We start from the raw sequence: 23,260 nt of genomic DNA on the forward strand, positions 1-23,260 counted from the left end.
TGCTGGCTCAGGAGTGAATAGGGAGGCTGAGAAACCTTCCACTCAGAGTTCCCATGGTGACATACAGACAGAGCACCAAAATGCCATAGCAGAGGACGGGGCTCAGGGACTCTGGCCTGAGTATTACAGGTGGCAGGAGAGGCTAACAAGGAAGGAAAGAAAGGTACTGAGCTTGTATTTACACTGTGCCTTTCATCTATATGGAAGTAATAGCTGAAGTACTGCCACTAACTGGGTGAACTCAGCCAAGAAGGTCCATTTGATGGACCAAAGTGATGCATCTGGTGAGAAACAGGTTCTCAGAGCAGTTGCTTTGTAGTTTAGGTCAGGAAGCAAAAGAGGCTTTGCATAAAGTGAAGTGATGGATTTGTTTTAGAGATACTTGGCCCATAGGAGAATTGCAGTTGATGTTTGGATGGGTGTAGCTTCTGCGTTCCTGCTTTTGGAAGAGCCAGTCTCATATCCACAACATAAATGGGAAGAGAAAGATGAATCTGTTTAACAGTGAGATTTTAAAAAAAATAGACATTTAGTTTCATTTAGACCTATCAATGCTGAAAGTCTTTGTGATGTAGAAAAGATGCCAAGTGATGGGTCCACCTACCAGTTCTTGGGTCATGGCCCCAGGTACCCAGAGGGCCTATCGTGAGGGCATTAGCTATGATCTTGGTGCTGTGGTTAACATAATCTTGTACCATCAGTAATCCCTCTGAGAGTCAGGATGGAGAACGTATGGGTAGGCAGGGATGTTTCCAAGAGAAAGGCAGACAAGTTTCATGAGTCACTTGTCTTCTCTTGGAACATGGACAAAATCAATATTTGCAAATTATGACCCAACAAGTGTGTTGTCTGTAAAATTCTGGTGACAATGTCTATTTTATCTGTTCTGTGTTTCAGCATAAGGACAGTCTCCTTCTTGTCATTATCCAGCTCTGAAATGGAGCTAGCATCAATTGTTCTGAAAAACATCACCCCCTCTTGCAGTGCTACTGGTACAGCTTCCCATGTCACTTGGCTCTCCCTAATGCATTGACCAGGACAGTTTATGCGAACTACAGAGTTCATACTGTGAAGCAACGTTAATGCTGAGAACATGCTGCACTGCAGTGAGGGTACATGGTCCTGAAGTCAAAGTGCTATCCAAGGTGTTTTTCCAGGGCCTGACAGGTCACAGCGACTGGCAGCAGAGTGCTGTGGCTCTGCTGTTGGACTTTGTGTGGTGAGAGATCAGACAGCTGTCAGTGACTCATGGCATGTCCGTGATCCCCAGCGAGTGACTGGAGCTGTGACCCTGCACTGCTGAGTTACTGATGTACTTGTCTGGAAGCTACCTTATGTGGTGACCAGTGATGCACCTGGGCAGTCATGCAGCAGGACTTAACTACTGCTCCACTCCCTGACCTTAGAACTAATGCCATTGTTCCTTGTCCTTCATGATCCCGTGTAGCCATCATTAAGCATCTTCTTCCTACACATCGCCTACAACTCCTGTCTATTCCATCCCTATTTGTCCCCAAAACTTTCCCTGCTAATATAAACCAGTCTGATATCCCACATCTCCCTCTCCTTTCAGTGTGTGTGCATCCCATGCCTGCACACCCCACTGTAGGCACCGCTTCCCTCCCTTCTCTGTGGCATGCATGAGCAGTCCAGGGAATAGGCATGGAACATAATGTGTAGCATCATGTGGCTAATTACTTGATGCTGGGCACACAAGGGGGATTATCCTGTGCCTCAAAGGGCTGTCAGAGAATCCTAATCTTATCTTTCCCTCCTCTTTCCCCTTCTTCTGCCATCTGAAGTAATGAACTGGTTATAAATACCTAATTAGCTAATTATTTTCTGGCCTATATGGAACATTTTCAGTGAAGGAAGTCCCTAGGCACTTGGGGGAGGGACCTCCATGGAGGCGAGACAACCTCATGAGGTCTGTGCAGGGGTAAAGGCAGTATGGTGATGCTCAGAAGAATTTCCAGACTTTCACCATCCCCAGAGAGCAGAGGAAAAGTCATTAGCTCCACGGAGAAATGAACCTGTCTTTACCCACACTTGCAGCTGTGTGAGCTGAAAAGCCAGGGGCAAAATAAAACCACAGAAATAATTCATTAGGTAATTAGAAATTTTAAAAAAATGGCTTTTTGGAAACATTTGCATTGGGCAGAGGTTCTGTGCTGGCAGCATTTCGGGCTGTGCCTGCTACTTTTGTGTTCCAGTCCCGTTGGGGCAGGAGGACTAGCCAGGGAACTGTCTCTTGATAATACTGTCACTGAGAAAACCAATATATGCTGGTTTATATGTGACAGAGAGGTTCCTCCCACTGACAGACTGGCCTTAGTCTGTCAGTACAATTCTCACAGGTTGCAGCATGCAGTTGTTGAACTGGGATGGCTTTCAGTCCGAGACTGAGGATGGGGCCGTTGAGCTGTGTCTTTGGGACAGTCATCATTCTGTTGTTTTTCTGCAGGGAAAGGAGAAGCAGGGGGTATCAGTCAGATAGCTGATGGCACCAAAAGTCTCATTCCCCTTTCTTCTCTCTGCTGCAGATGGAGGCCGAGGATTAAGAGATCATGGCATCACAGCAGCTCTGCTGGCTGCCTGTCAGTAAAGGTTAGGACAAGAAAGGGCAACAACCATAGGTCTAGCCTGGTTTGGACAGTAGCTAATTTCTGACACTCTGCTTTTATCTTCATGTGGCTTTTTTTTTTTTTTTCTGCATGTCTTGTAAACTTCTTTCCTTTTCTTCTCCTTCCCTTCCTCTCTCCCTTTCTCTTTCTCTGTCCCACACTTGCTCCTTCTGGCTCTCTTTTTCCTTTGCAGGCATGCGCATCCTTGTGAACTTGCTCCTGGACACCTTGCCCATGCTGGGGAACGTCCTTCTTCTCTGCTTCTTTGTCTTCTTCATCTTTGGCATCATCGGGGTGCAGCTGTGGGCTGGGCTGCTCCGCAACCGCTGCTTCATGGAGGAGAACTTCACAGTGTGAGTGACTGGGAGACAGTGTCTCCTTCCTTTCTTCCAGGAATGTTTCTCTTTCCCCTTCCTTGCTCTTGTCTTCTACTGCCTGGCTCTCTGTGTATCACTTACTCCAAACAGCTGTAGGGTGATAGCGTGCAGAGTGTTGGTCATGTCTTGCAGTGGTAAGGGAGGGCAGGCAAAGGCAGCTGGTTTTCATCTGTCTTCACGGTTCACAGAAGAACGAGGCTGGGCTCATTTGGGTTGGATCAAGGCACGGGTTAGCATGGCTGCCTCCTCCAGCCATGTCCAGTGATACAAGATGCTGCTCCTACACCCAGAAAGAATTGAAACTCTGAAACACCAGCCATGCTGTCTTTCTTCTGAACTTGCTCCCTCTTCAGAAAACAACATGCAGAGGAATCTTACAGAAAGCCATAGCGCTGCCTGATGCTTCCAGGGTCATCTTTGGCACCTCCAAGATGGAGCTGAGGTCACTGTTTGAACAGTAGTACATTACCTTTGGAGACTTTGGAGGGACACTGGGAAATTATTGGAAAACTTCAGGAGTAGAAGTGCATGTGAGTGGTGCCATGTGGAGGGTACGGAGGGCTGGGGGAAGAGGTATCCCACAGCTGGGTTAGCAGAAGTGAGAACATCTGAATGCAAAGAATGGCTGTTTGAATGGGACAAAAAACTCATGGGGAAATGTGGGCACAGTTTGGGCAGAGCCTGAAGTCACACGGGGATCAACTACAGGTATTTGGGGTTTTAGGGGTAAGTCTGCAGAACACAGCTTTACTCCTCTCCACAGGCAGTGGGGTAGTAAAGCTCCTGCCTGCCATGAATTCTCCAATTACCCAGTTTCAGGGTACGGCTCCTCCTGTTGACTTTCTGACTTTAGCAGATCTCAGGCTTTAAAATGTTTTCTTAAAATCCTATGCTAATCCCAGATGTGCTATCAGTTTAGACTGCTTAAAAAAAGCTAGAACTGTAGATCAGTTTAGACTGATTAAACAGTTCTGAAGCTTGGGAAAAAAAAAAGAAGTGTGAAAATACAATCTGTAGAACAGAGTGGAGTTGGAGAGTAGGAGCTGCTTAAATCAGGCATTTCCTGTGATTATTTATTCCTTGGGGGAAACTAATGTTTAGGATGATTGTCCTTTATGTAAATCAGGAGTACTACTACTTTAATGAGTGTAATTAAATATGTGCAGAGTTAATGTAACCGAGAAGTGAATTGGTGCCACAGCCTTCAAAGTGACAGATATTAGAAAATCTTTGGCTGACCATTACTAGAGAAATCAATTCTGAAGGTACCTAGTTCACCAATTATGAGGATGAGTTATGACAGATCTTTGTGGTTTAGTCCTGATTAGTTTAGAATCAAAGACTTTCTGTCTTTTTCATCAACAGCTGTCCTCTTCCAGTGACATTTAGTGCAAAAGTCTGCATTCACAAAGTGTGAAAGTTATATATTGTAACAGTGCAAGGAATACACCAGATAAAGTTTAATCAAAAAAAGTTTAATCTCCACCTTTCACTTTCCTGATCATTAGCTCATCTGCAGCTAGGCAAGCATAGATTATTTTAATTGTTCATGCATTTGGAAGGTGCTTGCATTATTTGGAAAAAAGTACGTGAACTTGTCATGAAGCATTGCACCCATAATGCCAGCTGCCAAGGAAGAGTCAAAGTTAAGGTTAAGTCAATTTTAACTTTGCATTTCCAGATTTTAGGGCTTATCTGTGCAACCTTAATTATGCACGCACTGGATTTTTTCTTTTTTTAGAAGTACAGAAGGTTCACTGCCAAATGTTACAAAACGTGTCTATCAACAGTTACATATATGAGCACATCACCGTAAAGCCTGATGAACTACCTTAATATCATTGCCTCTGATTTAGCTTGATGCTAATGGAGAGAGTGATCAGACTGCAAATTTCTGCGTTCCAGCTTTTCTTCATCTCCATGCAAGCAGGTTGTATAATTTGGCTTGAGATGATCTGATGGAAGACAAAACTCTGAAAACTGGGGACTCACCCTGGAAATTTCCTGTTTTTCAGGAGCCTTGTCTTCCTTTCCCGTAAACCTGGAAATCCCTTACCCAGTGCAGTCTCTGTGTCAGAATGGGAGCTCCCAGCTTCACCAGTGTCACTGATGGGAAACTGTCTGTCACAGAAAATTTATGACCATGGGTTTTTTTACTCTTGCAGACAAGGTGATGTTGTCTTGCCCCCCTATTACCAACCTGAGGAGGATGATGAGATGCCCTTTATCTGCTCACTGTCAGGAGACAATGGAATTATGGGCTGTCATGAAATACCCCCACTGAAGGAGCGAGGCCATGAGTGTTGTTTGGACAAGGATGATTATTATTACTACAATTCAGTGCGGCAAGAATTCAATATCAGTGGCATGTGTGTCAACTGGAACCAGTACTACAATGTGTGCCGTACCGGCAACGCCAACCCGCACAAGGGTGCTATCAACTTTGACAACATTGGGTATGCCTGGATTGTGATATTTCAAGTAAGTCCAAATTAGCCTTCTAACAAGGCTCAAGCTATTTTTCTTTTTTTCAAACTCAATAGTTCTGGGCTCCAGCAGTGGTTTCTGCAGCCTGTGACACAGATGCAGAGACTAAAGGGCCTTGTAACTACCCTAGCAAGGGAGACAGCCTGCACACCATGAACGGTGTTCCTGAAGATGGGGAGGGACATAGAGCAATTACAGACACTTGCTGAAATAATCTGCGCTCTTCAGGCTGACTTGTACAAGTTTCCCCTTCAATGCAAACTGCTATAGTAAAGGAGTCCTTTTTTTTCCTTTTTTTTTTTTAATTCCCAGCATGCATTGCAGATGGGAGCTAAAAATCCATGCCTTTTTGCTTTTCCTCCGGCTGTACGCAGTGTCCAGTCCAAGGGGCACAGAAACCTGCTGCAGGTTCTCCCCCGCTGCGATCCAGGGAAATGAACTATTTTAATGAAATATTCCTGCTGTGGACTGGAATGATCTCACAGGCTTTGACAGTACGCCAGTGTCACCAAGCAGTACCATGCTGATTTCCTGAAATGGAAATTTGGCTTCATTGAAATGAATTGTTGTTTCTCACCTTTCTTGGGTTGCAACAGCTCTGCCAGTATCTGTCTGTACAATGAGGAATGAACTCTGGAAGCCCACTTCCCTCCTGTTTCTCTTTTTGTTGTTTATCTTTGCAGGTGATCACACTGGAAGGGTGGGTGGAGATCATGTACTATGTGATGGATGCACATTCCTTCTACAATTTTATCTACTTTATCTTGTTGATAATCGTAAGTATAAGATTTGATGAATGTCAGCAATGCAGGCTAAGAGCCTACAAATAACAGGTCTGAGATCAACATACATACTGGGGAAGCAAACTTCTGGGAATCTCGGAAATCCAGCTAGTTGATTTTCACCAAGAGTCTGTGGCAGAATCACAAACGTAGTTGTCAGCCAAGTTATTATCTTTTACTTCAAAAATATCCTTAGGGTTGATTTCTGAAGTTCTACGTACCCAGTGTAGGATAATGTTCTCATTAGCAGATCTTCTTGCAAAGTAAGTTCCCCAAACCAATTGGCTCAAAAGAACAGAAAACAATTGCTTTATCTGCCCTTCTACTTGGTCTCTTTATACATTTTAAGCTCTCGAGTAATTTTTGAGCCTTGTTGAGCCAGCAGTTTTTGGCAGCACCTGGATTTCTCAGGTTCAGAGTCTCAGATTCACATTTTGTTAGATTCAGGGTCTGTCACGCTGAATTACTTCCTTACCATGAACGAAAAGGAGCTGCTGCTCCAAAAGTGTCAGCAGTCCAAAATAAACTGGCTGTGTGAGATCCCTTGTGGATGGTGGGGATGGAAAGAGAGAAGTGTGTCCATGATGAGAACTTAATAAGCAGTTTATAAGCCCTGTGGATTTACACAAATAAAGTTTGAAGGTTGGTTTTCTGTAAGGATGTTTGCTGTCTGTACCTGGGAAGAAAGGTGAGAAACATGGTGCTGTTGCCTCTCCATTCGTCAAGCCTCCTCACATAATTGCATTTTCTTAGAGGGAAGATGCTGTTTCTGACAAGGAAAGATTTTGTTTTTATGAAGACTCTTGCACTTTTCTCGTAGGGGGACCAAAGTGAAGAATAGAAGGGAAAGACGTAGGATGAATTATGGGAAGTATAAAATCTGTACAGGATAGATGCAGTGTAGTTCTGGGTCACTGACCTAGGTCAGTAAGGACCTCAGTGTGTATCTCCAAGGCCTATATGCATTTGGATGGGATGACAAATGGATCTGGCTAAGACTCTGATCTTCATCTAATACTTGTCCTGGGGGGCTGTGCTCTCCTAGAAATAGGATCTCTAGAAGCAGTCACCCAGTAACATTAACAGACTCACCTAGTACAGCATCTAGTTTAAATTCAAGTTGACATGTAGTGACTTAAGAGAAAGCAAACTTTAATCCAGTTTCTGTGAGAAATTCTGCAGCGTGCGCATATGGAAAGTGGCACAAAACACAATCCCATTCAGTTCAGAGAACTTAAGAAAAACATATTATATTCTTGATTTCACCCTGCCTTATCACCTTCTACCATCACAAGGGAAAGACAAGGAGAGAAAAACAGAAGGATGACCTACTCTATGTGGGCTCTGTCCCTGTGTCTCTGAGCCCTGACAGCAGAGGTGAAATACACCTTAAGGAATGTTGCTTTTACTTTGAGCCTGGAGAGTCCCAAAGAGACAGTGCTGAGATGTGATTGCACAGGATGGGGTGGCGAGGGGTGCAGTTCCCATGTGCTCTGTTCTCAAAGGCAAACTGAACATCCACTGCTTTTTTTGAGTTCAGAAAATAATTATTTCCCTTGAAGTTTGTTCATATATCCCATAATGCAATAGATACTTAGTACCCACTTGCATTTTCACCTTGAGCAGCATGGTGAGGATACCCAGATTTGTAGAATATGTAGTTCAACACATATTTATTCCTTATCCCAGAGCCACAGTTTCTCTCAGAGCCAGGAAGGACTGTGCAGGGTGAGCATTTAACTGCTGGAGTGGGCATGCCCAGTCTGTTGTAGGCCAGTTCCAAAAACTGCCCCTCACTCCCCATGTCAAACCACATAAATTCTGTCAGTATATTTTTGGTTTCTAAGCATCCTTCTAGCACTGGCTCACCTCATGTGGTTTCACAGTGATACAAACTTTTTCTCTGAATTTCTAGGCACCGAAAACCCTCAATTAAACACTCCACCTGAGATTTTACTGCAGAGTGTCATTGACATTTCTAGACACTCCCTCCTCATTTGCAGAAGCCATATAGGTTTATTTCCATCAAACACAGGAGAATATGAATCTCAAGTTACTTTGGGGACTGCTCAGAACAGAGGAGCCATATGCTAGGTGGGATATTTCCTTTACCTTTGATGGAGTTACACCAAGAAAGTATTTAGCCTTTCTGTTACCTTCTTGACATGTGTGATGCATCTTTTGTAGCACATAGCTACACAACTGCAAACTTGCTATCAGTTGGTTGCATTTTCTGTCTGAGTCTTCTTATAGAAATGACACTCCCTCTTTAAGTCTCATGAAGGACAGTCCTTCCAGCCTTTATCCTTTGCTCCTTCTCCATGGTTGAAAGGCTCGGGTTTCTAAGCAGGAGTGCTCTGACAGTCATACTTTAAGCCCTGACTCTTTGCTTTTCCACATACATTCTAGCCTTGGCTCAGACTTGTTTTTCTGGGCCTGGATCTCTGCAGCTTCTCTTTAGAGCTGTGCTTTCATCCACGAGTTCTTCCCTCACAATGATATTTTCAAACACCTACATAAGGGCATTACCTGCTACTACTCATATGGCAGGAAGAAGGCTCCACCACCTGGATACATTCACAGCACAGTTAGAAATCCTGCACAGAGGTGCTTCTCTGAGGGGAATAGTGCTTGGCTACTGCTATGGCTCTTGGACTAGAGCAAGCTCTTCTGAATTCTCAGACTAGTATCTGCAGTGTAGCACTCAGTGAGCTTCAGAAGACAAACTGGATATCCAGGCATAAACAATAAAAATAATTGACTAGTAAGTCAGCGTCTGCAGCACTAGTCAGATTTTATTAGATATTACAGAGATAGGGATTGAACCTTGGGCTGAATGTGGCCAAGATCTGCTTAACCAAAGCAGAGCTCAGTCTCAGGACTGAATGGGACTCCTGTGTTGGGGCTCTGAATTAGGGGTCTCCATCTGCTTCTGTCAGATGCTTTGTCTGACTCCATGTCAGACACTTTTTGTCTCCCTGCTCAGCTAGCTGAGATGGATCACTCAATTAGGAGCCTCTGGGGGCTCTTCCTGTCCGTCTCTTAGCTGGGAGGCATTGTCAAGCTCAGCAGAGACTGAGAGCTTATAGTCTTGCCTGTGGTTTTAAGGATTAACCAAGCTTATTTGTTTTGCGTTTTATGTTCCTAGATAAAAGGATAAGGATTGAGGATTAGTTGCCATATCGAGTCTTCTCACTCCTCCCCTTTTTGGTCATCTGGTGGGATATCAGAGCAAATGGTGCCTGTGAGGACAGGGCTCGTTGATGTGAACCTGAACCCCACTCAAGATTCAACCCCAGGCTGACAGTGAGATCCTCACGAGGACATCTTCTTGCCTCATGTTGCCTCAGCTCTTCTGCTTCTAGCCTAGAATGAAGATGCTCGAAGTCTTAATTGCTTGTTGTTTGTGGAGTTGTAGGAAGTTACAAAGTACAGGAAAGTGTCACAAGTAGTGTTTCAGCAATGCTCATGCAGGTGGTGTCCAGCTCCCAATACTGCCTCACTCAGTGTAAGCAGAGGGAGATAACTGAAAGGGAAAGCCTGTGTGTCGTGTGTTGCTGAGGAGAGTCCATCAGAGAATTTGGATTGGCAGTCATGCTCTCATCAGTTAGAACACACAAGACATCAGGGACTAGGGACAGTCTTGGGTGAAAGTGAAAGAATCTGAACGAGGCATTTTTTTTAATTTTCAAGGCCATATTTAGAAGCTGAAGGGAAAATAGGCTGAAATATGGGGGAAAGGAGAGAGAAGAGTTCAGTGATGAAGGGAAACCAAATTAGAACAGCTTTGAAAGGTGCTCAGAGGAGGAGGGGGGAAAAAAGCCCTTTATTTGGAGATAGTTTATTGTCCTTATGTTGAATCTGGTCAGAAAGAGCTTCATGTTTCAAAGGGTTACTGAGATGCTACCAGGAACTCCTTTCCTTTGAAATACCCACAGCCACTGTACTGAGCCTCTGGACAGAGCTGCTGGGCACCTGTGTGCAAGAGAAAGGGACTTCCAGGGGAGCAAGCTGGTGAGGGGGTGGCAAGGGCTATGAAATGAGGGGAAGGCTGCTTGGATAGGTAAAACAAGCTGGAGTACTTGCTGAGAAAAACACCTTTTCCATGCACGAGGGCTGGGATCAGGTTACCACCTTTGCTTGCACTCTCCCATTTGCTGGAAAGGTTATAGGGGGGAGGACACGTGTGAAGATAAGGGCAGGACTGAATCCAGCTCTCAGTCTGGGCTGTTTGCTTGTAAAGGAGAGAGTGAGGTGAGACTGGGTCCTATGTGGGTCCATACAGGAGAAACATGATGCAAGGATATTCCCTAGCAGGGATACTCACTGGTCCAGGGGAAGCAGAAATCTTTATCTTGTGCCTTGTCTCCTCCAGAGACTGTCCCACAGAGTCTGTTTCAGAGCAGGGCCGATGTGTGGTCTTTGTTCAGAGTTCAGGCTCTGCATTTTATCAATGCCCTATCGACACTTACAGCTCTATGGGGAGTAGGCACCAATCAAGGCATTATAGCTCTTGAAGATGATTTTGAATGTGTTACTAGCCCTTTTATGTATGAAATTCTCATCATATTGAAGTCCAGGTTTTATCCTAAATCTCTCTACCTATGGACAGATCTGATAGTGGAGTTTCATTTCTAATTTTATAATATGTAACACAAAGTGAGATAATTTTACCCCCAGATTTCTCAGCATCAAGAAATCTTTGCTCCATTTTACAGGTAGAAAAACTGAGGCTTAAAGGGAGCATGCAAAGTTGTAAAATAAGCTTGGTAGATATTTTGACTTCTGTATGGAACAAGGAGAACTTGGGCATTTTATTTGGTTTGTTCCTAAGAAATTGGGAGAGTTAGTTGTGTAGGTTTTTTGTGTTTGAAATGGAAAGCCTACCTAGGCTGATGGACAAGTGAAATAAGAGCTAGTATAATAGGTCTTGTATCAGAAGAATAGGAAATGAGCTAGGAAACATGGTTTTTCCAGAGCATTCAGTGTTCTCAGAGTCATTAGTTTCTGTAAATTCCTCTTGGACTTCGTGAGCTCATTCATTTCAGAAAAATGCCATCTCCGTGTATGGTGAATTAAGGTGTAAATGTAGAAATTAATAATATGCTGCAGGTATACTGATGCATCCTTAAAATGATCTGAGAATACTGACATGTCCTCCAAGAGCTGAAGATCATAAATGGCAGTGCATGATTTTTCCAGTAGTAAATGAATAAGCAGAGGAGAAAGCAAAAAACTACTAAGCTGGTTCTCTATTTCCCACCATCTGTTTAATGCAAAGGAGAGGGAAAGAAAAAGTCCAGTTTTCATTAAACCCTTTGTATATAACTTCAAAATGACTTGCTAAAGGTCCCAAAGCCTACGAAAAGAGCCAGAGTTTGGACCTGTATTTCTTGAATTTCAGTTCATAGCTCTAAGTTCTGCATGGAAATGGTGTCTAGTGAGATCTCAAAACCAAGGTCACACACTCCTGGCTTTCTCTGAAACCCCTTCTCCACATGCAGACTCGTTCCCATTCCTCTGCCTCCAGTGAATTTCTCCTCTTATATTCCCCCTCCCACATGTTCTTCCTCATGCTGACACTGACCATCCCTTCTTCTCCTTTGCTATTAGGTGGGCTCTTTCTTCATGATTAACCTGTGCCTGGTGGTCATCGCCACACAGTTCTCGGAGACTAAGCAGCGGGAGCACCAGCTGATGCAGGAGCAGAGGGCCCGGTACCTCTCCTCCAGCACTGTCGCCAGCTACATGGAGCCGGGAGACTGCTACGAGGAGATCTTCCAATACGTCTGCCACATCGTGCGCAAAGCCAAGCGCCGCACCCTTGGACTGTACAACAGCATCCAGAGCTGGCGCCAGGGCAACGCGGAGCCGAGTGACGCCAAACTAGGCACGAACAGGAAAAAACAGAGGCATTACAGTAAGGATTGCACTGGTAAAGCTGGAAATGCCAATAGTGTAAATGTGAGAGTAACTGGGAGCATCTTCATGTGCCAACTTGCCAAAGGACCTGTGCCTACAAAGCACAGAATTAGAATTAACATCAGCCATTGAGCGTGGTACCATGGCCAGCACACCAGACCAGCAAGGTGGAGATGACCAGCCAAAAATGGGAATGAAACAGGGGCAACCAGCAGGGAATGTGGATTATCCAGATCTGAAATCCAGAGACAACAAAGAGATAAAATTAAAGGCACCATCTGAGGCTTGTAAAGGGCTCCACGCCTGGTATAACCGGGTGATGATAGCAGTCTGGGAGACAGAAGACTTAGGGGAATATGACAAAGTCAGACAAAGGATTGGACTTGGTGACACAGCAGGTCCCCCAGAGCTATCCTCCCAAAAGGAGTTGTTGTGGGACCTCAAGAGAGTAGAATTGCAGTAGGGTGTCCTCTGAACCTAAGGGGGCAATGCTGAAGAAGTCCATTTGATATGCAAGGGCAGCACAGATAATTTCTTTTGACAGGAGCACATGCTGTTGTGCAAAATATCACATGAGATATCATTTAAATCAGATTCCTTGCCAGAAAAGTCACTGTGAAAGTGGTTTTATAGACTTAGTATTAACTGGCTGTTGACTATCATTAACAAGCAAAAAGCAGATTTTCCTTCAGCTGGTCTTGCATACTCAGACTTTCATTTTCTTTAGTTGCTGGGAGAAAAGTTTCGGCAGGCTTCATGCATGGTGTTAATGAATTAATTGCTTCATTCCCCCAGTGTCCATTTGACCTTCTAGGTCCAAATGGAGGATCAAGGAACGCAAATTTAGTTTTCTTACTGAAGTCAGGAGTTCTGTTCTGATTCAGAACGCAGACTCTCAAGAGGAAGTGTTCTTGTGCTACCTCTTCTGGCTTTTCGAGATGATTTGCTAATGTAGTTTCTCTAATTTAGAGAGTTCAACTTAGCCTGGGTGTTCTTGGACCCCACTTGTAGCAGTTCAGGACAAAATCAGCTCTTGTGATCATTTTTCCCTCAGTTTTCACTTAACACAAGCTACTGAGCCTCAAGCTGCAATTTCTGCATTAGACAATTCTTTCTCTGATGGACATGAACCCCTGTTGAGCCTAATCACTGGCAAGCTGAACAGTACTATGCCTTTTGGAGACACAGCCCATCAGTGTAGAGCCTCCAACAGCAATGACTTTTATTACTGACCTTGAGATGATGTGTCAGTGTTTAATCATTCTTACAGCTAAAAAGCCCAGTTATCCTGTTTAAATACCCCAAATCCAAACTCATGTCCAATTTCAATGTCTTTTTTCAATGCCTTCTCCTTTAAGCATAACCATTTCTTTTTCAGGGCTTTGCCAGCACCACAACTCTCTTGGCTGCCCTCCTCCAGGCTTGGTCCAGCCTGTTGCTGTGACAGCAACCTCAGATCTCACCAACTGCCCACGATGCCATAGCGAGGAGCGCGAAGCATCCAGAAGGCTCTCTGTCCTGGATAGTACTTATTCAGACCAGGAGGATGGAGGAGCCAGTGAAGGGGAAGGAGAGGGCAGCAGAGAGGACCAGGGTGCCTCGACACTGGAGAAAGAGGAGGAGGTGGAAGAAGGAGGGCGGCTGAAGCTCTGCAGTGACATGTGGCGAGAAGTGAGGGTCAAGCTCCGAGTGATTGTGGACAGCAAGTATTTCAACCGTGGGATCATGATTGCAATCCTAGTGAACACTATCAGCATGGGCATCGAGCACCATGAACAGGTAAGGTACCTTAGGGCACAAACTGGGAAACATGGACTGGTGAGTCCTGCTGGGGGTTATGGCCTCGCTAAGCAGCTGATGCAACTCGGTGGAGGCAGAGATTGAGCAATTTGGACCCCAGACTGCAGCACAGATGGTCCCAGCATGGCTTTGGAGAAAGCCTCAGAATCTTGTAGGGTCTCTTATTTCCTTATTCCTGCACTTAATCACTTTCACTGTCTCCATGTATTTTCCTCTCACCTCTTTTCGACCCCTCTCTTTTCCTCCTCCCTGCTCGCTCATCCCTCTGTTTTTCTTTTTTTTGCCCTATCTTCTCTTTCCATCTGCTTGTCTCTCCTTCACCCTCATCTCTTCCATCTTCCCCATTTCTCTCACTCTTTTCTCTCTTCGTGAGCTTACTGAACCCTTAGTCTATTTGGTTAATTTAATGTGCCCTCTGGGGATGTCACAGACACTTCACCAGCATCTCAATTCAAATCCGTTAGCTTGGTAGCCTTCCCAACTTAATTAAGAGGTGCCTGAGCACATTCTGTCTATACAAGAAAGCTAGGAAAGGCACCACCTCCCATCTCCAGTTATGCTGGGGGCGCAGTCAGCTTGAGCCTTTCTTTTGCCCTGTGAGTAAGAAGTAATAGGTAGGTCAGACACAAACAGCAGGTGTGGGCACAGATTTGACTTTCACGCCAATAGTTTGTAGGCAGCTCTGAATCAGTCATGCACTTTATCCTAATGACAGACTTATGAAATGGAGAAGAATTGTGTGCCCTTATTTTATAGCTGGGAAACAGAAACTGTGTCTACTTTGTGATGTGCAGAGCCAACTTCAGAGGGCGTTAAGTGTGTCCATGACCTTGAATCTGCATTGCTGTTGGGTAGCTCTGCTGCACTTTCCATTAAAAGAGTCCATGGTGTACATCCATGTCTTAGATCTATGCTTCTAGTCTGAATGTGAGCATGGTTTGCTCCATGTGTCTGCCCAAAACACAAAAATAGGAGATTGCTGCGCTACTGAGATACTGACTGTATTGAAGCTTTGGAGCCAAGGTGAAGTCTAGTCCCAAACACAGTCTTAGGCAGCAGAGACAGGCAGTGTGCCTGGTTCAGGCAAGGCACCCAGATTTGTCCTGTGCTGTATCAGGATGGAGATATCTTGCAACTCACTGTCTCTTAAATTCCCTGTTTGAGGCAACACGGTGTGTGAGCTGGTATTTGAAGCCTCAGATGTCTGGATCCCACCCACATGCCAAGCTTTAGACCATTTTTCAAAGCCCAGCTAGTTTCTGATACAAGGATGGGAAACCTTAATTTGATCCCAGAATGCAAAATTGCACTGGATGCTTCAGTACCAGAAAAATACTGGCAGGAGCTCAGAAGAGAGGAGAATGAAGAAGAGGCTGGAGGGGTTAACTCATGGAAATAGGTAAAAAAGAATGATGTGTTTATCACACAGCAGAGAGATGAGTATGGACTGGAGCCTGGGACAACTTGAAAACTGCCCATTGGTGTTTAAAGATGAGAGCACCAAGCAGGGAGAGCCATTGTTCATTCTGATTTATTGGAGACAGCGTGAATTAACAGTTTAACAGAAGAATATTTGAGCTGGAGGTAGAGAATTCACTCTCATGTTTTGGCTATTGTATGTGCAGATTTAAGCCTTTCTAGGATGCCTCTGCTGTGTTTGTACAGCCTGCAGCAGTGGGATCTGCCTCTACAGCCTTGGGGTTTCTAGTAGCAGGTTCTTAATGACACATCCTTAAAATTATGCTATCACTTTTTATCCATAAGTAGCTAGGAAAAGCTTGTGACCCTGCATGCTGTTTCTACTAGAAGAGATGTCAGTCAAATTGATCATAACTGAAAAATGTGGTGCAGCCTGTTTATTTAAAACACGTGTACTGAATTCTGTTTCCCTGGCACAAGAATATTCAGGCCATACTCAGGTCCTTTTCAGTCAGCAGTTAACTCAGAAGCACACAGAAATTTGTCCTTTTCTTTGCTCTCTTTCAATTCTTCTCAAACCATTCTATCAGTACATCTCAAGCTGGTACTTCATTGCCTCCTTTTCTCTCCTTCCTTTCTCTTTTTCCTGTTGTTTTTCCTCCCAGAAACACAAATTTTCACGGTAGGAAATCTGGAAAAGCCCCTCTGCCCACCAAGATCTGTGATTTGCCAGGTGACACCACCCTATTACTGAAAAAGCTTCTGTTGCTTCAGCTACTTCATCATATGAATGTCTTCTGGCCCAGAGCTAAGGCGTATAGAGACCTCTTGAGCTTTTATTTTCTGGTGCGTGGGAGATCACAACCCCAGCCACTCTCTGAGGTCATTTCTGGCTGGGCAGGATGTGTGAAGGTGTCACAGGTTTGAGCAGACCTGCGAGCAGCTCATGGTGTGTGCATCAGCTCCTTGATGCTCCACTTTTTCACGGACTATTCACAGGCGAGCTCACCAAAGCACACACAACTGTTAGGTCAAGGGGTGAGAAGGACTGCAGGAGTGAGGCACAAGGTTCAGGCTCAGAAACACAGGAATCCAAGGGACAGAGCCCATGTGTGGGTCTCACCTTCAATTCCCAAGTCTTCGCCAACAGACAGAAAAACATTAATTAAAACTATTTGTTTGTTACAATCCAGGGATTTAGTATTCACAATGTTTTTCTTCGAGGAGACTTAACAACTCAAACAACTTTACTTGGATTCAGATAACCTTGGAATTTGGCTTAGTTTATCTTATTCATCCATTCCTTTGTCCTGTCCTGATTGTGCGGCCAAGGCAGCTTCCCACCTCCTTATATATTTCTTGTGAGGGAAATCAACCAATTTTGGGAGAAACTGCATTGCTATGAGTCATTTTTAATCCATGAGCTTATCACAAGTTATCACTTGTAAATAGATAAGTTTATACAAATCCTCAGTGTGCAATATACCATGTAATATTCTCAGTATTAGGCCTTCAGATATTGCTGAGACATTGCCTAAGCCAAAACCCATCATTTCAAGCTTTGTCCTGCTTGAAATAGTTTTTGCAGTTCTTCAGATCTGCTTCTATTTGGAAGTGTCTATTTTTAAAATCCAGTATAGAAAATATTAGATTCTTGTGGCTGTCCAGAAGGATCCTTTTAAGAGGCTTACTTTTTTTAAATATTCACAGTAGATCTGGTGCTGCCCACTTTTCTCCCTTATTCAGCATGAAGATGAAAGGCTGGTCCCAGCTGAATGTCCCAGGTTGCCTTTCACATCATATATTTTTTGAATGGTCTGTTGGACTCAAACCTCTTTGCCATTAGCAGCCATTTTAGACAATTGCTGAGTAACTTGGTTTATCTTCTCCAGTATCTACTTACAGTTTTCCTTCATACATCAGTTCAATACTTTATGAGGTCTGTCTGTGTGGATCAGAAGATGATCCCTTGTTCCCTAACTAGACCCGCACTGTGGATCAGTATCTTCATATCCTTTAGCTTGTGTGATTTCCCTTTATACCAGCATTTATTGCATTCACAAGTTCATATTTTACAGGTATTGCTTCTCTTTTTACTATTTGCTGCTTGTCAGAAACATTCAGCAAATGTCCAAGCCAGCTCATCGTACTGACATTTAGTAAATGATAAAACAGTCTCCCTGGGGTAGTAGATGAAACCACATTACTTCAGCCTTGTAAAACTAGGGTATAACAAGCCATCATGAAATCCTGCATTGGTTATGGGGTGGTGTTTAAACTACATAAAAGCAAGTTGGTGTGTTTCATGGCTGATTTCTATGGCTCTTCTAATTATTGTCAAGTGATTTTGAAATTGTGAGTAAAAATAGGCTGGAGAGACCCCTTTATGGAATATTTCTTTCTTGTGTCCTCAGAGGCAGTGCTGTGCAGGTGCAGTTTGGTAGGGTTGGTCTGCATAGATCACATCAATTACTATTCAGTTTCTAGACAGATGCAAATTTACTCCTGGGTAGGAGAAACTTTTCCTGCAGGGGCTTCCTGGTGATCTGCATCTTCTTAACCTTTCCTCTGATGCAGGACTTTCTGGCTATTGTCAGATAATGTACTAACTATATTTTCAGTCTAGTCTGACAAAAGAACTCCAAAGTTAGTAAGAAACTGAAAAGGAGGAAAAAGCTGAGCTGCTGCCCTCTATTGCCCCAGTTCTAGTTTCTGATCACTGGACAAGTATTCTGAAGTAAATCTGAATTATATGTTTCACTCTCAGTATTTGATCTACATTGTTAGAGGTGAAAGACTTCATTCTCTGAAGATGTGAATTAGATAGTTTCATGGATTGAGAAAGAGATCTGTACACAGAGTTAGTGAATCATTCTGGTTCAAACACTGGCTCTAGGCATGCTTTGCCTCTGGGGTCTCTCTCCCCTTCAAACCACCCTCCTTACCTCAATACTCAGCTCAATACACACTCTAAGCATGATGGGTGGATCAATCTATACTGTCTTGGCAATACAAGCAGACTGCTTGTGGGGAGATTTCAGTGTTCTTTGTTTTTTCTTGGACTAAAATAGCCTTGAGTTCAGGCCTCTCCTTGTGGATGCTTCAATTTAGAGTTTCTAGGTAAACCTGGGAGGAGGAAGGTTTGCCAAGGGTTTTGATGACGAATGCCTGAGTGTTGTGTGTGGGAGCTTGGGGAGCCCTCACAACTGTGAGGTGACACATCCACTGTGTTGGAGATACTGTATGTCAGTAGGAAGAAAAGGAGAGAACCACTTTTTCTCTGTTCATTTGTCTCTTCATCAAGTTGGCACTTCCCTGGCCAGAGAAGAGTCCCCTGGACCAGCAGTATTCCAGCCACCCACCTCATCCATTGTCTCTCACGGCCACACTGACCCAGGAACAAGGGCATCTCCACACAGGACACAACCCCTGGTGGCTCCCACCTTGCAGCCCTGGCCCCCAGCTGATGGCTCTTTACACTCTGTCAAATTACTGGTATCTCCAGAAACTACTGCAATGCTGGGTCTGCCCTTAGACAGTGAGAGTGCTTCTCCAGCTGGCTCCTCTCTCTTTATCTCCTCTTCTTGTCCTGAGTTCATTTGTTTTGTGTTGCTGTTCTCTTCCCAGCCTTTACTTCTTTCCTACTCTGTTTAAAACGTATGTTTTCTTCTCTACTTATTGTGGATGCCAGTGAGTCTATTTTTTTTTAGCTTTTTTTTCTCATTTCTCTTTTGCTGATTTTCTCTCTGTCCATCTCTTCTTTCTTTCTCTGCCCGGTTTTTCCTGCCCCTTTCTCTAGGAAAGATGCTTTTCTGAGGCTGATTGATGGCCCATTAGAAACAGATTGCAGGTGAGGCTGGACTATAGAAACAGACGTTAAGGAGGGAAGGAGAGACTGAGGAACAGGTGACCTTTTCCACAGGAAAAGGCAAGCATGGCTTTTCAAACATCAGTTACTCACTACAAAGCACAAGAGAGAATGTATGGAAAGCAAAGATGAGGATAATCCACCATCATAATGTGGCTCTGGGCATGCTTTGCCTCTGGGATCTCTCTCCCCTTCAAACCACCCTCCTCACCCCAATATTCAGCTCCCAAAGTTTAGTTCAAGTGACACTCCAAGTGTGATGGGTAAATCAACCATCATAACCTGTTGCTTTTTTACATTGCTCATTTTCACTAACATAATCATTTGTTTCAGACTGCAATTGGCATCTCTGTTCTCAGCAAGTGTCATTGGCATCTCTCATGTTCTCGGCAAGTGTCATTTACTGCCTGAGTCTCCTTGAAGTAATCTTCATCTCTCCCTTCCCGTGTACCCTTGCTCGTTCTTTCTTTCTTCACTTTTATCTCCCCTCCTTTCCCTGTAATTTTTAGGATGGTTTTGTTATTTAGATGTAATTATGGATGGAAATTGAGCCATCTCCCCTTTTTTCATTTTAAAGGGATGGACTAAGAAGCTGCAACGAGGAGTGCAAGAAAGTAGCAAAGGGCAGCCATAAGGATTCCAGTTCATTTGCACACCTGAGAGGATCTGGGCCCATGGGGGCCTCAGAGCAGGGGTTAAAGCAGCCCCCAGCTTCAGGCAGAGGGTCAGAACCAGAACTGACTGCCCTAGGAGTCTCATGCAGTCTGAAGGCTATGGGTTGTCTAGACTGGCCCCAAGATGCAACCCGTTACCCTGGGAGGAATTTTTTTCTCACTCTGGCAATATTTTGTACCTTGCCATTGCTGTGGCGGTCTTCCTGGGCTATGTATGTGTGTGCCTGAGTATGTGCAAATATGGGCAGGCTTGCATGTCTTACCCCTCATGCATCTGATCTTGTGTGAGACCTCAGCCCTTGCTGTTTTGTCTGGTGCAGTCCTAGTCCCTGGGTGAGAGGTGCTTTGAGCCCATAAATCCATCCCAGAATCAGTGCAGGAGATGCCTCCATTTCACAGGGGATGGCAGGTTGCTGGCATCCCTCGTCAATGATATCAGCACAGCCTCTGTGCCCCTCATTTCATCATTCCTGAGGAAATGGTCTAGACCCTTTCCTGACCTTGTCAGAGAAGTTTCCAAGGCTGCACACACACTGAAGAAAAGGTCATTAATTCGGAAAACAAAAGGAAGAGTAATTTAATTTGTTCAGACTTGTTCCACTGATGGAATCATTAAAACACTCTCTCATGCACACAAACACACCTGTCTCTGCTGGGGAAGACAGGGAGTGAAACTTGTATCAGAGGTGTAACAGAAAAAAAATTCCCAACACAGGGTCAGATTGCCTTTTTTTTTCTTTCAACAGTCATCTTGTGTCATCCATGGAATTTTTCACCTTGTGCACTTGTCTTTCTCCTCTTGCTGTCCATTTTTTCCCTTTTCTTCATCTTGTGCCCCTCTTCCTGTCCCTTGCAGATATGTTTTTATCAGTGTGCCCCTCCTCGCTGTTTTCTTACTCATTTAGTTCAATATTCACTTAGATAATTATTGAGAGTACTCTGAGGACAGAGGCATAAGAAAAGACTGATGAAGCAAGACCAGGAAACTAATGCATACCAAGGATTTGGTTGGGAGAGAAAAATGGAGAAGTGAAAAAATAGAGAGGAAAGGACCAGACAAGTGCAGTGAGATTTGGAGGAAGATGGGGAACTGTTTTTCTGTCATTCAAATATTTTCAGAATTTCTGCAAAAAAAAAGTGTCAGCTCTGTATGGAAACCTGAGAGTACAAAATTCTTGAAGGAAAAAGTTGATGGCAAATCAGCCACTTTTGCCCTGTTTCAAAAAATGCTCAAGTCCTTTGCACAAAATAAATCAGCTTTAGCTGGGGTAATGGAATATGAAAGGGAATGTGGGAGACACTTTGTCAGCCTTGTCTATGTGAATGGCTGTGGGGCTCCTGACCACCTCTAGTAAAAAATTTGTTAGGGACATAATCCATGATGAAGGTAGCAGAAGTTCAAAGGAATTGGAGTGCAAGTGGCTCTATTCAGCTCCACTTTAATCTCACCAATGGAAGCTTTGCAGCTCCCAACAAACCCTATACTCTGAGAAGGATGGCATTTTATTTCCTATAATTTCAGGGCTGTTTCAGTTCTGACTCTCTGAATTTGCATTCTCTCCAGCCAGAGGAATTGACCAACATCTTGGAGATCAGCAATGTGGTCTTTACAAGCATGTTTGCTCTGGAGATGATCCTGAAACTTGCTGCTTTTGGTCTCTTTGATTACCTTCGCAACCCCTACAACATCTTCGACAGTATCATCGTCATCATCAGGTGACCAGGGCCTTGGGGATCAACTGAAATAGATACAGAAAAGCATACCACAGAGCTTGGACATTTTTGAAAAAGGATTTAGCAGCTATTCTAGGAGGATCTGAGCTGAACACAAGACCAAGGATTGGGAGACCAAGCTGTCTTTTCCCAACACTCTGTGTTGGTGCAACACAAGCTACAGAGCGTTTCTGTCCGTCAGTTCTCTCCTCTGTAGAATGGAGGCAATTGCAGCTGCCTTGTTAAGTCCACAACAAATATTTTTGTGAAATATTTTTAAAATGCACAAATTGAGGAAGCTACAAAGGTTTAATATATGATAGAAGAACTTGTCTTGCTGGAATTTAATGCTGAAATCCTTCCCTCATTCCTGCAAAATGCAGTGCCATGTTCATGTTCTTAAGGCATAAGTGCAGCTTTCTACACATAAGTATAAACCTGTACTATATACTTCTATCTTACTCAGACAGATTTTCTCTCTCACCTCCTTATGCTGCCAGTGCAGATATGAAAACAGCACTGTTACTCCTCCCTCTTTTCTGTTTGTTCACTTGTCTTTCATTTTGTCCCTCATGCTCCCTGTGCCTCTCTGGACAGCATTTGGGAGATCATCGGCCAGTCAGACGGAGGCCTCTCTGTGCTGAGGACTTTCCGACTCCTTCGGGTCCTGAAGCTGGTGCGTTTCATGCCTGCGCTGCGCCGCCAGCTTGTGGTGCTGATGAAGACTATGGACAATGTAGCCACATTCTGCATGCTCCTCATGCTCTTCATCTTTATATTCAGGTGAGGAGACAGTTAGTTGGTTCACAGTGTTTTGGAGTGGCACTGCATGGCTCATGGGGACAGAGCTTCAGAGCATGATTGTGTAACTCATCTTGCCCGTTGTTCTGTAGGCTAAGGCAGCACTGACAACCATTTGTTTGTAAGGGCTGAACTTACTCCCGCACTAAATTGGGTTCAGTTACTGAAGATTTTGGCCTGGATGGGGTGTCAAAATAGTGTCACCAAATGTGGATGTTGAGCATAATGTTCCATCGCGGGATAGGTCAAGTCTCTTGCTAATCAACACTGGCTCCAGGGAACTGTTTAGTCTGGAGGCTGACTACCAGAAGGGCAGCAGGAAGCAACCAAGAAAGTTTGTATGTGCATCCAGTGCACTGATAATAAGATGAAGAAATATGACAGCAAACAAGAACAATAGAGAGAACAGATGTGAATGACAGGTTGGGGGTAATATGTGAGCTCTGAGTGAGCACAGATGGAAACCAAATTTTTTTGTGAAATACAGGGGTGCAATATGCAGTTCCTTCTTCACAAGTAGGTCCTAGTAGTCTGACTGTGTTGTCATACTCCTTGCTGCTGTGTTGTAACATTAGATTTTCATGAGGAAAAAGAGAATTACTCTGATGACCTCATTGTGGTACCAGAGATATTTATATTATACACCATCTCCACTTCTTGTCCCAAAGCATCTTAGGAATGCACATCTTTGGTTGCAAGTTCAGCCTCAGGACAGACACAGGAGATACAGTTCCTGACCGAAAAAATTTTGACTCCCTACTTTGGGCCATCGTCACTGTCTTCCAGGTGAGCC

At 44.1% G+C, this 23,260-nt stretch overlaps 1 protein-coding gene across 5 annotated transcripts in view; it reads left to right on the top strand.

The window, feature by feature from the left end:
• Positions 1-23,260, top strand: part of CACNA1I (calcium voltage-gated channel subunit alpha1 I) — a 92,551-nt gene that overhangs the window by 31,304 nt on the left and 37,987 nt on the right. For all 5 annotated transcript variants that reach the window (XM_027661602.1, XM_027661636.1, XM_027661620.1 and 2 more), the window contains exons 4-11: positions 2,818-2,977; positions 5,167-5,482; positions 6,172-6,264; positions 11,884-12,190; positions 13,571-13,971; positions 21,518-21,669; positions 22,264-22,449; positions 23,136-23,253. In XM_027661602.1, the coding sequence (XP_027517403.1) occupies positions 2,818-2,977; positions 5,167-5,482; positions 6,172-6,264; positions 11,884-12,190; positions 13,571-13,971; positions 21,518-21,669; positions 22,264-22,449; positions 23,136-23,253 (1,733 nt within the window). The remainder of the gene's footprint in view (positions 1-2,817; positions 2,978-5,166; positions 5,483-6,171; positions 6,265-11,883; positions 12,191-13,570; positions 13,972-21,517; positions 21,670-22,263; positions 22,450-23,135; positions 23,254-23,260) is intronic.

Source organism: Corapipo altera, unplaced genomic scaffold, assembly GCF_003945725.1.
Source record: "Corapipo altera isolate COAL_440 unplaced genomic scaffold, ASM394572v1 1, whole genome shotgun sequence".
NCBI lineage: Eukaryota > Metazoa > Chordata > Aves > Passeriformes > Pipridae > Corapipo > Corapipo altera.